Genomic DNA, 15576 nt, shown 5'->3' with positions numbered 1-15576 from the left:
TCATTCACATTTTGTCAGTAAAGTCGTCGGTTCTGTGCAGTATAGCAGTGAATCTCCATCACCTGCTTTCAGGTGGAGCAGCATTTACTACATAGAGCTGTAGTTTCTCTGACAAGCTATGCAAAATCGTGGTTCATAATCGCAGACAATATAATCCGTAGGATTATAAAATCTACGAAGTCGTTCGCGATAATGACGCTATTTGCATATCTTCTTAGTGAACTACGGCTCTGTGTAGTAAATGCTGTTCCATCTGAGAGCATATGAAAATACCACATTTAATAACATGTTTTTTAATTCAAACTCACTTCATAACATCAGTAAAGTGTTTTGAAATAAATCCTTCTGTGAGATGATGTGGCTCCTTACACAGAATAATTAAGGCACACAATATTCCATTGTATTCTAAGCAGTGATAATGGCTATGTCTGTTAGCATTTCGTTATAGATATACTTTATTATGATGAAAATTATACTAATATTAACTTAGATAAACCATATATTGTCATAGTCGTGTGTTTATTAGTTACGTTGAATCAATGAAAGGAGTTAAATCTTCTGTTTATTCAGCTGCAGCCATAGGCATTTCCTGGGTTTCTTCTTCGGGCATATTTGGATTTTCAGTGTGAGAGTGCCCTCCGGCCTTCGGATGGAGATTTACTGCTGATCACAGAACTGTGCTTCACTTAAAGATACGCATGACAATCGCAGCTTCTGCCTAATCATGATTTATTGCCTTTGCGATTTAATTTCGATTAATTGTGCAGCCCTAGTGCCTCCTCTATTTTAAAACCCACGAGCCGCCACTGTAAAACAGTAATACTGTATAGTATTATTACAATTAAATAAAACTATTAATAAACAGTACATAAGCGAAGGCTATCGGTCTATAGAGTAGGGGTGGAAAGGTACACAGATGTCAAGATTCGGTACGTACCCTCGGTTCGGGGGTCACGGTTTCAATACGATTTCGGTACAACAGGAAAAACAAACAATCTGCTATGCTTGTTTCTTTTCATTTATTTTGAGCAGACAGTAGTACAAATTACACGTTTTTCCACCTAGATGTGAAAATACTAAATATTGTTACATTGGTAATATATATATAATCTGCAGTAACATACAGGTGCATCTCAATAAATTAGAATGTCGTGGAAAAGTTAATTCATAAGTATTGAGTACATGTACAGTAAATTAACATACTTTTCCAGAAGGCCGACAATTCACAAAGAAAGAAGAGAGAAATAAAAATGCTTTTTTTATTGGTCTTATGAAGTATTCTAATTTGAGATGAATTTGTAGTGAATTGGTTTGTTAAATGTGAGCCAAAATCATCACAATTAATAGAACCAAAGACTTAAACTACTTCAGTCTGTGTGCATTGAATTTATTTAATACACGAATTTTACAATTTGAGTTGAATTACTAAAATAAATGGACTTTTCCACGACATTCTAATTTATTGAGGTGCAACTGTATATACACACAAGGAATAAGTTCTTGAAATATATTTGATTTAGTTTACAGATAAACAAAGGAAAAAACAGTGCGACACGTAACAGCCTATATATGCTGAGTTTCTAAGTTTTGTGACAGGCTTATTTTGTTCACAGAAAGGAAGCTCAAATGACAGAAAGTGACATCCTATTTGTTTCCTTTATTTTACACAAAAGCACAATGTTTAGTTTTCATTGTGAGTGTACACAAATAAAACCAGACCTTTATACAGTGATGCATTATTAATAAGACCATAAGTGCTCAAAGTTAATTCTGCTGGTATAAGAAAACAGTTGAAGTGATCGCGCCTGCTTGCACACACACACAAACAAAACACATCAGTTCTAGCATTGCTAACTTGACAGCGCAGTTGGTACTTTATCAAAAGATTATCAAACATCAGCGCGCGCGCCTCTGTCACCGTTGGAACGCGACTGAAACACAGACCCTATAATTTACATAAATAATAGTTTAGCATTCAGATATGTTACATCGCAAATATGGAAATATTATGGAATATTTGGATTTGTGCCGAATGAGAGAGGTAGGATACATGAGCAAAAAGCTCCATTTCGCGAACAATGAGTGTGCAAGTCTTTAAAGTATACTCCTTTGTCAGTCTACGTGAGAGACGCTTCAGAATCAGCACATGGTCACTATCTAGTGGGCTTTGTTTTTCAAGTGCGTAACTCATGGCATTCGGTGTTCTTCTGCTGGCGGTCAGTTATCAACTGGTCAGTTATGTTATGGCGGTCAGTTATGCATTGCTGCGGGCGTCCCACTTCTGGATTGGGGGTAAATTGCTTGTATTCGTTGTAAAGGCCTCATGCACCGAGAAAACGCTGTTGTTTCTGACATGAGCGAATAAAATAATATTTTCCAAAGACAAGATCATCATATTTTTTCATTTAAAAGTACTGCTATAGGCATAAAAGTGCAATAATCACAGGACCCAATGCAGCAGAGTGCGCCGCGGGACAACACTTGGTTGGGCGAGTGCGGGAGTGGGAGAGTAAAGACTTGTGTGTTCGGGATGCATTAATCAAAATTGCATTAATCTAATCCACATTATCTCATTACATTAATGCGAGTTGTAATTGTGCAATGTAAATTAATTTGTTTGATAACAGCCATAATGTAAATTGAATGTACGGATCACTTGTAAGAACTTGACATGTAATATGATACATACATTTAATAAGGTTTAAAATATGGCCCTTATAAAAGTAAATAACATCCTGAGGTTAATATAAAATTTTTTTAGAGAAATGTAAAAGCTGACAGAGCACAAATAAAATATTGCTTCAGAATTAGTTGTTTACACCACCAGAAATCTTGGTCTCACCTTGAAAACCTTCCAGTGCACTGGGAATGTTCGCTCCCTGAAAATCCCACAATGCACCGCAAAAACTAGGGAGCATCGGCGCTCAATATGTTCCCTTGCCGGAAATAGTCACATTTCTGAAGCATGAAACATAAACCACAAGAGTCAACTCTAAAAATATAGACACACGACAGAAGATTTGAAAGGACAAACCGATTTTTAGTATATTTCAACATAAATATTGATTATAGTTTATTGAAAATTGATATAGATTGGTCTTGCTTGTTGACGTTCTACTATGTTGTCTGTTGACACTGTACGTAATCCTGTCACTAGAATTCAAGTGATCACTGTCCCAACGTGCAGTAAGTCAGGGAACTTACCAGTGACCAAATTCGTGTACCCTATCTACTGATTTATGAGCTTTTGAGCTGATTGAGACGCACCCTTGGTCATGCGGTGCTTTTGTGGGGATATTTTGTATAGGATATTGTCTGCTGATGTGACAAGCTTGCTGTATATTGTAATAATATATAGCATGTTTGACAGCGATATATAAATATATAATATATATAACAAATTAAATATTACATTATATGTATGTAAAATAATGTGTGATTTCCATCAGAGGTTTGGTCTTAAATTTTTATATAGGTGTTATTAAAAAGGTCTTTAAAAAGTCTTAAATCTAACTTGTTTATATCTGTAAACACCCTGATTAAGTCCTTGAATTTAAGACTGTTGGACCTGGAAAGTCCTTGAAAGGTCCTTGAATTTGAAGTTAACCAAGGTGTGAGAACCCTGTACTACAAAGGTACCTCAAAGTTTCACAGACACACCGTGATATTAATGTTGAATTGCTTTGCTTGTTAAGATAATGTAAACCCATGAGGCAAGAAAAACTTAAAAGCATATTCATATATCTTAAAACACTTCTGGTTACATTTTCAGTTACATTTTCAATAAAATCTATGCAAAATAGGGGTTGCCAACTGTTCTGTATAGCCTAATACGGAATTGTCCCTGTATTTAAGGCATCAGAGAGAAGCGTTCTGTATGAAAGCTATGGCCATCTAGACAATACAAATGACAAATTAATCATCTTTTTTGCACAAATCATTGTAGCCTCTCAAGGAAGGCTGTAAGACCTCGCACAATCCTCTGCCGCCTGGGTGGCGCTCCCACTTCACGGCAATTCTCTTCACCACCCGCGTTTTAGTTTTGCCAAATCAGTTTGGGTGAATGCAAATAAACGTGATTATTAATCATAAGAAAGCTAGGCAAGAAAAATGCAGTCTACCCAAGGAAAGACGTCTTTCAGTATTGTAAGTTAAAGGGGTCATATGATGCAATTTAAATTTTTCCTTCCTCTTTGGAGTTTTACAATCTCTTGGTGCATAAAGAAGATCTGTAAAGTTGCAAAGACTGAAGTCTTAAATCCAAAGAGATATTCTTTATAAAAGTTAAGACTTGTCCACACCCCCCCGAAACGGCTCGTTCTAACACGCCCCCATATCTCTATGTCACTATGTGGGAAGATTTGCATAACGCCGCTCAGATGTTCACGCAAAGAAACAAGGCATACCGCCACAATGTCGTATAGATGCTGTGTGTTTCACTGTGAAAGCGAGACTACTTTGTTCGGCTTCCAAAAGAGGACGATATCCACTTCGTCATGCCTGGAGCTGATCCGAGCTGGGTTGATGAGGAAATACATCAGCTTTGCCATGTGGTTTCACTAGTCTTTGCTCCTTTCGTAGAATCCGCCGGCTGTGCCGTTCTCAAGGCCGCGGCTCACTTTAGGCCTCCGGTTCTCTGCTCACTCAAGGCCGCAGTGTGTGGATACTGTTTCGTTGAGAAGAGCTAAACTATTTTATTTGGCCTTCCAAAATAGGAATTGAGTATAGATGATGTTTATATCACGTTTATAATGGGTTTTATGTTTGTCCCTGGACAGGGCATCACATATGTTAAGGGGGCATAACATTTCCGTCACACGCTTGAGGTATTCAGCCAATCACAACGCGCGGGATAGCTGGCCAATCAGAGCAAACCTCACTTTTCAGAACGATGAGCTTTGTAAAAATCGACACGTTTTAGAAAGGCGGGGCATAGAGGAGCAACAATAATGTACATTATGTGGAAAATTTATTTTTTTTTTATCCTTAAACAGCATAAACAACATTTTGCATTACCCAAATACACACATAACTTTCTTTGTATTATTATACCTTTTATTTAACCAGGAGGTCCCATTGAGATTCAGAATCTCTTTTACAAGAGAGGCCTGGCCAAGGTAGCAGCCAAATCACAACAATGCATACATAACAAACACTAAAGTACATTTTAACATAAAAGAAGTACAAAATATTAAAAATAAAATATATAAACACAATGAGACTCTTAAGAAAAACAGAACATGTCTCCATCACAAACACTCTTTATAGTATTTTATATGGACGTTGCTTCTCTGCTGCCTTCAAGTGCTATCGGAAACTTCCTATTTCCCAATTATGAAGTCGTGAGCACTTCATGCTGCAGTCGTTAGTTAGGCCCACCCCAAATTCTCTCATTGGTTGAGACGCGTGACTGACACCCATCCCAAGCCAGTGCTGATCAACATCCCACCCCTCCTGTGATTCAGCCGAGAGCCAGTGAGCAATGGAACTTTCATAATATTAAAAACTGTTAACTTGCGATAAAATATTGTCTGGGTTATTAATTAATGAAAAATGTAACGCAATTAATATAAATGCTTTATATAACTACAGAAAAAAAAAACACATTAACTTGCCCAGCCCTAATATATATATTGGCCATAAATTATTTTCTCTTTTTTTTTTCTTTTTGTTTTTTTTTAACACAAAATGTATTTGTTACTTTTCAGGAGAACTGTGTCACATCCAGAATGTGTGGGTTGATGGGAGGATTGAGTATTCTTCACTTCAGGCCCCATCATGCCCCAGTTTGTGGGTGTCTGCTCTGTGCCAGCAAGGCCAGCATGATGTAATATCCAGCTCTCATTACATCACTCAATACCTCTGAATCATTTACTCACACTATTTTCTTTCATAACACAGTACTACAGCATGTCAGTGGTCATGTCCATTTTAGGCTGAAGAATAAAGTTGATCCTTATTTTAATTTGAGATGAATTGTTCTCTTTCCCAATGATCTACTGTCAAGATGTCTGTGAGCCTTTTCACCATTTCTGCTTTGCCACCAGACGACCGTCCAAAGGAGGAGAACAAGGGAGGAACTGGTGTGCTGCCGACGCTGCAAGTTCTGCCATGTTTGTGGCCGCAAGAGCAAGCAGCAAAGGTGCTTTACACTTTTAAATTTAGTACTAATATCGAATAGTTATGGAAGTAGACCTAGAGTGTTTTTATTTGCAGAAGAAGGATATCTCTGTAAACGAAAGAGCCATGCAAGTGTATATAGAATATTTGACAGCAGATGGTTCTGTTCTTCCCCATTTAGCAGTTTTGCTCCAGTGCAAGAGATGCCTGTACTGCTACCATCCATCCGGTTTAGGGACAAACGTCTCCACAAACCTGTCAAAATGAATACCTCATGGGTTAAGTTATTTCGCCTCCAACAGGGTGCCACATGTCCCAAAAATGCTTTAACTTTCCTCCTAGTCTGTCACACAATTCCATCTTGAATTAAATGTACTAGTGATAATAATTACAGTTTTTGGATTTTTTTTTATTTTTTTTTTTATGCATTTATTGTCCATCAATAAAGTTTTGTTGCGTTTGTGTCTTTTGTAGATGTGGTATGCTTTTGTATTCTGTGTAAGAGCTCGTATGTGGGTGGACACCCCTGGTGAAAGTCCTCGGACCCACGTCCTGGAACCATGAGCTGGAACTCTGCCCGGACTGTAGTCAAACTCCATAAGACAAGGTTGTGAAACATGCAACTCATCTTGTTCAGATTGTTTTTAAATCTAATTTATTAAATCAAATAATTCTTCTATAAATTATAATCTTATATATATATATACTATATATAATCATTATATAATATCATTATTATATTTATATAATTAATATATATATCAGCCTATTACTCCAGTCCTTCAGTGTCTCATATAGGAAGAATTTATGGTAACGTATTATTAAAAAAGAAAATGTTATTAATTACCGTAATATTTCATTTAAAATTAACATTTTTCCATGTAGTTTTGATCAAAAAATGCAGCTGTGAGCATAAGAAACTTCATAAAAAACCTCAGAATGGTACCGATCACAAAATTTGCAATGTCACCTTTTCGGGCTGCGGCCTGTCTTGAGTGTCGGAGTCTTCCTTTTGTTTATCTTTAGTGAAAGCTTTTTATTATACCCCCCCCCCCCCAGCTCCGAGACTGGTTAGTTTTAGAGATATTGCAATACAATAAAAACCTTTTGTTAATTATTTTTGTTGTTTTAATATAGCTTTAGTTATTTCTTTACTGCCTTAAATCTAAATATCTGTAATTTTAGTATATTATCTATAGACATCGGCGAAAAAACGGACGTAAAGCAGCAGCATTACCGCGTGCCCCTTGTGTAAGAACAAGTAGGCCGTAGCTTAGTCCGTAGGCGGCTTGTAGCAGATTATGCTGTACGAAAAGTTATTTTTTTAGTTTCTTTTTGTTCGTACGTCTGCTGTCAGTAATGCCGAAGAAGGTGTGTTGTGTGGCTGGTGTTTTACCAATCAGACCAAATACCCGGCATGGATAAACCGTTTGTGACAACCACGGAACCTTTGTTGCACATTGATGCCCCTGTGCCCCGGTCATACGGCTTACACAGTCTTTACTGTGTCGCGGTGCTCAGTCGGTGCGCTAGGGTCTGTGGTCACCCGTTACAAAGCCCCACGGTTTCATGTGTGATTTCATATCAAATGACAGAATCTGAGAGCTGAGATTGTCCGGTCTCGTGTCCTTTTGCTTCGCGATTTTTCTGTGGCGTGAGACAAGGTGTGTGGTGTGAGAGGCTGTGAAAAAGCGTTCAATTGCGTGTTGTCTCACATCTTTATTGCATTTGTTGTCTGAAGAGTAAAACAAAAAATCGTGGGTCTTAAACGCCATTACAATACGCAGTCACGGTCGGACAAATCAGGGAATAAAAAAATCATGAATTGGGTCAGTAGCTAAAATGCCTGGGGCGGTCAAGTTATGGCACTACAACGGAATTTCGTTAAGGATGGCCTAATAGCTTACTTGAAAACTTGTGAAGCTTAGTTGAAATATTAATAACCACACAGCAGCTAGGAATGACAAGCTGTAACGGTTGTCTGGTTTGTACATCAACTAAACCACTTTTATTACATTACAATCCAATTACAGATGTATACATTATTTCCCTTATGTTGTTCAAATACATTACGCTTATCAGTACGTGTTGGACCACTGGCTGCACATCGATCTACCCAACTTGCTTCCCTGTCACCAGCCCATTTTCTTAATGAGCAGGGATACGTTTCATTGCAATGTCCTTAGGGGGCACGGCACAGTGTACACACTCTAGCAGGCAGCCGTCCATGCGCAGCAGGGCACGATGGCGGCGACCACTTGAGTGGGCGGCGGATTTGTGTATAGCCCTGGTAGTGGCATGGCACTAAATCATAAACAATCAATCGTTAGATTGTTGATAGAGTATACTATAATAGTTGCAGATTATATAAAAATTTGATAGTAATGACCTCAGTTACTTTAAAAATCATTATGCCTAATTTTGCATTGTTGTAATTTGTTTTGTGTGTGTTTTCAGGGAACTTCTGCACTGTGTGTCTGAAGTGCTACGAGGAACATGAGTTTGACAGCAGCATGATGCAGTGTGCCCGATGTGCCCACTGGGTCCATCCCAAATGTGAGGGGCTCACAGGTAGGATGTGTCCGTTTTCAGTGCCTCGCTGATGCAACACATAATACGTTGTCTTGTATTTCCATCCTACCATTTAATTTTTCAGATGATCTGTATGAGATCCTGTGTCGACTGCGGGGGAAGAGTCTGGTGTTCTCCTGTGCTCCCTGCAGTAAGAGGTTCCGCAGCGGTTGGCAGGACGTTGTTCAGGAAGTTTTGAGGAGCGGTCTGGAGAAAATCATGAATGGATTGAAGAGTTCTCCAACCATCAGCCACCTCCTCATGTGTGCACAGGTGACGTTTTCAGCTGCCTGTTTGCTAACAATGTCCCCTTGAAACCAAACAATTCAGTTCATACTCTTGCAGTGTCCCGGTGAATCAAATGTGCTTTGTGTGTATCTCAACAGTGTGAGGTGTGTCCAGATTTTGAGGTTGTAAAGGAGCGGTCAGGCTGTTGTCTGCATCCTGTAGAGCAGAAGCTGGAGAATGGCCTGTACACTTCACTGGTGAGATCGCTTATACATGTGAAACTAGTTATGACTTGATTTAATTTGGTTATGACAACAGAACAACATATAAACTACCATTATTATATCCCTAATACTCTATAGTTTATATTCAATCCAAAGCTATTGAAGAACTATTTAATTTCTCTGTCTTTTAATATATTGAATTGAATATGTCTGAATTCACAGTTGAGAGATTCAGCATCAGTTAAATGTGTATAAAACAGTAACTAAAAGCAGTTTACCTGGTCTTTCAGAAAGCATTTCACGAGGATGTGGTGGCAGTAATGGTGGAACGGCTGAGAAAAGAATATCTTCTAGAGGAGCAAAGGCCCACTGGTCAAGCCAAATTGTCTTATATAAAGGTAATTTGTTTTTCCTGCAATAGCTGCTGATGTTCAGCTATTAATGAGCATTTTAATGAAATGCATATTGTATGAGTGATAATTACAGGCTGTAATTCATCTTGGTGCATATTTTCTCCTTTTAAATGTCTTTGTGTCGTATTTGCAGCTAGTAGAACAAGTATTTAGCTGGTTTAACAGTCAGGACCCCAAAACATGGAACTGTCATATGCAAGAATATCCAAGGTAGGAAACCTAATGTTTCTTATTTTAATATGCTACATGCATTCAAAGTTTGTGTTGTTAAGGTTCATTTTGCCCCTTTTGTTTCATAGCGATATGCTCCCTGATGCCATAATTCCCCCCAGCGATGAACACAGTTATGCACAATGGCTCAAAGAGCAGGATCCAGAAAACCCTCAATCAGAATCTCAAGGTAAGTGCAATGTATTTATCTTTATGTCTCATGCTATCCTCTTGTTTGTATCTTTGGTTAATTTTTTTTCTCGTGAACCACAGATCTGCAGAATGTGAACTCTCAGTTCTTCATGGATGAAAGACAGTGCTCCCTCTGCCAGCAACATGGAGATGCCAAACCGAATGTAGGTGAAGCCTTTACCAGTTCTGTGTTCAGAGATGAGTCTCATGTTTGGCTCACTTGGGTTATATTGTCTTTGTATGTATAGGATGCTGGTAGGCTGCTGTATATTGGACAGAATGAATGGGCTCATGTGAACTGCTGCATGTGGTCGGCAGAGGTGAAGGATGTCAAAGGAGCTTTGCTGCATGTCCACAGTGCTGTCACCAGGGGCCGCCTCATGGTTGGTATAAACTGATGCAGAGTATTGTCATTTAGATAAAAACTGAATAAATGTAAAACAAAAAATGACCAAATAAAATTAAGCTCAGTTCAGGGGTTCCATATCCATAATAACCTGTAGATTTTATATTGTGCAGTCTTTTATACCATTTTTAATCTTAATTAATAGAATATCATATGCTTTAGTGAAATAAATGTATTAATTTTTCATTTTTTGCCAGCGCTGTGAGCGTTGTGGCCAGACAGGGGCGACTGTGGGCTGTTGTCTTACCTCGTGTCAGAGTAACTACCACTTCATGTGTGCTCGTGCCAGCAACTGTGTCTTCCAGTGTGATAAGAAAGTGTACTGTTACAAACATCGTGACCTCATAAACAATAAGGTGTGTATGTTTGAGCAAACTCAGAGGAAAACCGATATGTTTTACAGTTACTGTATAATTGAAGTGTGAAGAATGTAAACAAACTTTTCTTTTTGTAGATTGAACAAGGCAATGGGTTTGAAGTTCTCAGAAGGGTCTACGTAGATTTTGATGGAATTAGTCTGCGTAGGAAGTTTTTAACAGGCTTGGAGCCAGAGTCTGTAAATGTAATGATTGGTGAGTAAACGGGTGATGTTTTTTCTTCTGGTGGTGCATTAAAAATAAGAGAAAGTTTAACGTGTTTTATGTATCCATGCAGGGTCTCTACATGTACAAAAACTTGGTGTTCTGACGGAGCTGTCTGCAAATTCTGGAAAATTGTATCCAGTTGGTTACCAGTGAGTAATATGAAGTTTAACCCTTGTGTGGTGTTCATATTTTTGTTACTCAGACAGTGTTCGTGGGTCTGGTGGACCTGCTGCAGTTTTGGGTTTTTAATTCAACACAATCAAAAATGATATATAAAAATACTCAACAGATGTTTACTTTATCCCAATTACAAGCAATATAAACAGCACCTATGGTCAAAATTTGCCCTTTACCTTTGTTGGATCACATTTATGAGTTAAAGTGCTACAGCCTTGTGCGGGAATGGCAGGGGCAGAAACACACAATGCTCACACTTACTCACACTCTTACAGACCGTCTCTCTCTCCCACACACACACATAAACACACATACACATACTAATAGCAGGCCCAGACAATAGGAGGACAGAGTGAATGTACACAGGACCTAAAATTTCCACTCTTTTATTATCCCGGGTCCAGTGTTCAGTGGGGGTGGGGGGGGGGTGTACAGTGTGTGGTCATTTAAAAAAAAATTCTGATACATGTTCTTCACAGAAAATGAGCTAAGGCCAATTAGTCTGCGTTTGAAAAAAAAATTAATAGTATAATTTTTTTCTTATGATAAAAAGTGAAAACGGGTCCCACGACCCTGAACACCAACAAGGAGTAAAAAAAAAAAAGTCACTCAGCTTTACTGATCATTAATAATTAATTTTGTTGGTTGTCTTTGATCAAGTTATTCAAAGTGTTCATCCACATTTTTGTCATATATTTATTGTCCAAGGAAATAATTAAATGTGAACAGTGCACTGCATCAGTTTAGATGACATTTGAATTCTATTTAATGATGAATAGAGGAGCCATAGTGTTCACATAATTGATGTGGTTTCAGAAGATGTTCTAGATGGTTATTGGAGCAGCCAGTGGACCTCGCAGGCGGATGCCGGTCACTGAAAGTGAGAGGTGCGACCATCAGGCCGATGCAAAGCTCCTAGATCCATGATGGATTCCGGAGAAAAATCACAATCGTACCACAGTCCAAAAGCTCACAATGGTCGTTATGTCGCATATATAACTGTCTTAAAATTTAAAAAAATGTATGTTAATGGGGCTAGTATGGTGTGTAAATTAGTGTTAATTTTTCAAAAAGTTTTTATTTTTTCATTCAGACTACTCATATCTCTGTCTTATAGATGAGGATGGGCAACAGATAGCGCAGGTCTTTTCACCTGGGCTGCCCCCCAGCACCGCCCCTCCAAGACCCAAACAAGACTCAGGGGCCGGAGGCAAGGATCTGGCTATCCACACAGCCAGGAGACCAGCAGGGGGGAATGTCCAGACCCTTACCAATCCACCAGGTAAGAATTTTTGCAAATCAGTTTGAAGTTTATGTGCATTTACACAACAAATGAATCGCAAATTACCATAAAATTTTAATCGTAACTTCAGGGGAATCCAATCACAGCCAAAACTGAAAAATTGTTTTGCATGTACTCACCTTCATGTCATTTCAAACCCATCAGAACTAATCTTCGTGAAGGGAAATGATTCACAACACATTCTCAAGCTGTTTTAATGAATCTTGAGAGGTTCTTTCCCTAGCTTATGGAAGCGATATAAGTGCATCATGTGTATAACAAATTTTGCTTGTATTTACATCATAACAATGATCCACACACACACACACCCACATATCTAGTATCTATTATAGCTGTGTTTATCTATCTACTGGTTGTGTTTGTCGATCCACATTTTTAGGAAGTAAATAAAATATTTAAAAATGAAATCTGTTCATATTAAAGCATTCCTATCATCTTCACAATACTTTTTAACCGCTCGCTTTCTATGGATTCATTTTATGACGAGCTTGGTGACGTTTTTGAAAGTTTTGGGTTTGCATGAAACTTTCAGGTTTCATCAGAATAATTTTTTTTTTGTGTGCGTTTCAAAGATAATACTAAATACAGCTAAAATATTTTTGTTTCAAAACTCTTAGGGATTTGGAATGACATGATGTTGAGCAAATAATGATAGAATTTATATTTTTGGGTTAGGCTATATTGTTAAGCCTTGATTATTCATTATAAATACATAGTTATTTTTAAATTACCTTCTCAGGAACTGCTGTTTCCACCATCCATCACATTTTGACCATTAGTGACCTGATGAGACACGACGTGCAACAAGGAGGACTTTCCACACGTAGCCGAAAATGCCTCTTCTCCCCCTGTGTTACTGTCAGGCTCAATGGCTTTGCGATCAGGGGGGCACGATTAACCCTAGGTCGGGGGATTTCATTCAGCCACCCCTGTCTCACCACTTGGTTACAAACGAGAACCTTCATTGAGCTCCACCTCACCTCGACGAAGGGGGAGGCCCTTCCTCATTTGGCTACCTCTTTTCTAGCATCACCTCAGGACCCCTCTCCTCCACAAGCCAGCTCTACGGAACGGTCCCTCTTCCACCCTGAAACATTCATCTGTCCGCCACTCCCCAAGACCTAAACCAGCCTTTCAAAACCGACACAGCATAAGACTCTGATGAGGGTGGTTCAAGGTTCTTGCCGGTCGGAGCCGGAGTGTCATGAGCCTAGGCTGCAAGGACGGCGCTCACGCTGGCTGCGAGACGGTTCAGAGCCACAGGACAGCACGAGCGAATTCCTGCCTCATCCGGACAAGTCGAATCAAGAAACTAGCTCTCTGGGCGCACTTTGATCCAGAGCACAGATGTGGCAGTGGGCCTCGGTATTGAATGCAAAGCTTGAATTTGATGAGGCTTTGCTCAATGTAAAATGTGGCTCTGGACTGCGGACCCTCAAGGGTGTGTGAGGGAGATGCAGAAGGAAGAAGGAGCCTGACAAATTCAGCACTGGCACGAAGGACTGACTTCAAGAGATGCAAATGGAAACAGATGATTGATGTCCCCTGACCATTATCTGAATTTCTCTCGCACAGTTGTGGTCCATGAACCTGCTAAAGAATCTGCCACAGGCAGGTCTCTCCAGGTCGCACTTCGAAAAATCTCAGACGGGTCCATTAATCACAAGCTGGATGGAGCTGCACAATGATCTCGAGACGAGGTGATACAGGTGAAGCCAATGCAGACGATGATACTCAGGAAGTAGGAAAGTAGGAAAGTCGTTTTGTAGTCAGGATACTGAGCCATTAAAATGCACTGGTCCAAAACAAAGGGCCAAGAGCCCCTTGGCGACGGGCAGATAGTTTGCCCAAGAGCACCTATTGCAAGATCCCACAACAAACAGATTCTGTTGATCAGAATTCACAGCTAGGAGGACTCAAAACATGGACGCAAAGTCTGTGAAGAAGCGACAGGAACATTCCAGAAATAACTTGTTACAAGATGGTTGGGAAACAGCAAACTTATTGATTCTGCAAGTGTCATTTCTAGATCAACTACAAGCAAACAACACCCCTCCTTTGCAAAAGGCAGTGATCTTGTTACGACCCCAAGAAGACAGTCTTGCTCGAAAAATGAATCAACAGACATGTTTGCCGGAAGGGGTTAGTTGGATGACAGCCAGGTGGGACGTTTCATAGTCTTTGTTGATGGACAGGAGTTCTGGACTTGACAGGAAAAATGCTGCTGGTCCTGTAGGTAGCAACTGTTTCCTCACAGTAAACAAGGAATTGAAACCTAGTTTTAAAGAGAGGTTTGTCACATGTTGAAGAAACCGCCAAACACCGCTGTGCCAATGGAGTAGTACTAGAACAAATTCATCTGTGTTTGCACCAGCTTGCAATCCGCCACAAAAGAAGTCAGATTTGTGAACACATACAAACCTGGCTTCCAAACCCAAAACCCTTCAATATGGCACTGCCTGTTGTCCAAGTCTCTACCACTTTCCTTGCCTGTCAGTGTTGTAGCATCTTCTCCCACCATTTCTGTTGCAACACAAGGAACTCCACTTGCTCCTGCTTCAGTTTTAATAATGCCGCTCTTGGAGACTCTGCCTAAGGGACAGCGCACTAAGGGTTGTAGGTTAGCTAGCCATTCACGCATGTCGCCACCCAAAAACAAGTGTTACCTGAAACAGTCCCCTGCCCCAGAAGGTTCTACCCTGGTACACCCTTACACCTCAGGTTCTTCTGGTCAACCGTGAGCGGACAGATTCTAGTGAAAACACCCCAGACTAATACATACAATTAACTAGCTCTAGTTCTCCTGTAGTACACACAAATCAGCCAGATTGCGAAGATAATCCACAGCAGTAATGTTCTCCAGCCGCGACCTGTCCCTAAGGTTACGGTGATATACCAGTGCCACAGGTTCAGGCTAGTCTCGGCAAAACCAACACCAACGCGTATCATATCTTACAGCAGCGACCAGAACGCACGAGGGAGCAACACCCCAACCCAGGTGCTATCAGGAGGGATTCCTCAGAGGTTATTCTGGAAGCCAAATGCACAGGCATCAGTCCGTCAGATATGAAAGAAACTGGCTTGATTCTGAAAGTGGGCAGAAGGAGCTGGCCCAGGAGCTTAATCAACAAAGCAATGGCAAGTTCAC

At 39.8% G+C, this 15576-nt stretch overlaps 2 protein-coding genes across 2 annotated transcripts in view; both read left to right on the top strand.

Moving 5' to 3' along the window:
* Positions 1–11346, top strand: part of LOC122144679 (histone-lysine N-methyltransferase 2B-like) — a 170766-nt gene extending 159420 nt beyond the window's left edge. Inside the window, exons 4-14 of the mRNA XM_042755816.1 lie at positions 8578–8691; positions 8777–8964; positions 9078–9176; positions 9434–9541; positions 9690–9766; positions 9856–9956; positions 10040–10122; positions 10207–10341; positions 10562–10720; positions 10819–10936; positions 11019–11346. Coding sequence (XP_042611750.1) covers positions 8634–8691; positions 8777–8964; positions 9078–9176; positions 9434–9541; positions 9690–9766; positions 9856–9956; positions 10040–10122; positions 10207–10341; positions 10562–10720; positions 10819–10936; positions 11019–11101 — 1209 coding nt within the window. The 5' untranslated portion in view covers positions 8578–8633 and the 3' untranslated portion in view covers positions 11102–11346. The remainder of the gene's footprint in view (positions 1–8577; positions 8692–8776; positions 8965–9077; positions 9177–9433; positions 9542–9689; positions 9767–9855; positions 9957–10039; positions 10123–10206; positions 10342–10561; positions 10721–10818; positions 10937–11018) is intronic.
* The window catches only part of LOC109085862 (chromosomal protein D1-like), a 166714-nt gene that overhangs the window by 91344 nt on the left and 59794 nt on the right, over positions 1–15576 (top strand). The window lies entirely within an intron of this gene.

Source organism: Cyprinus carpio, unplaced genomic scaffold (genome assembly GCF_018340385.1).
Source record: "Cyprinus carpio isolate SPL01 unplaced genomic scaffold, ASM1834038v1 S000006749, whole genome shotgun sequence".
NCBI lineage: Eukaryota > Metazoa > Chordata > Actinopteri > Cypriniformes > Cyprinidae > Cyprinus > Cyprinus carpio.
Note: the sequence above shows the minus strand (reverse complement) of the source record. Positions and strands in the feature narration are given on the sequence as shown.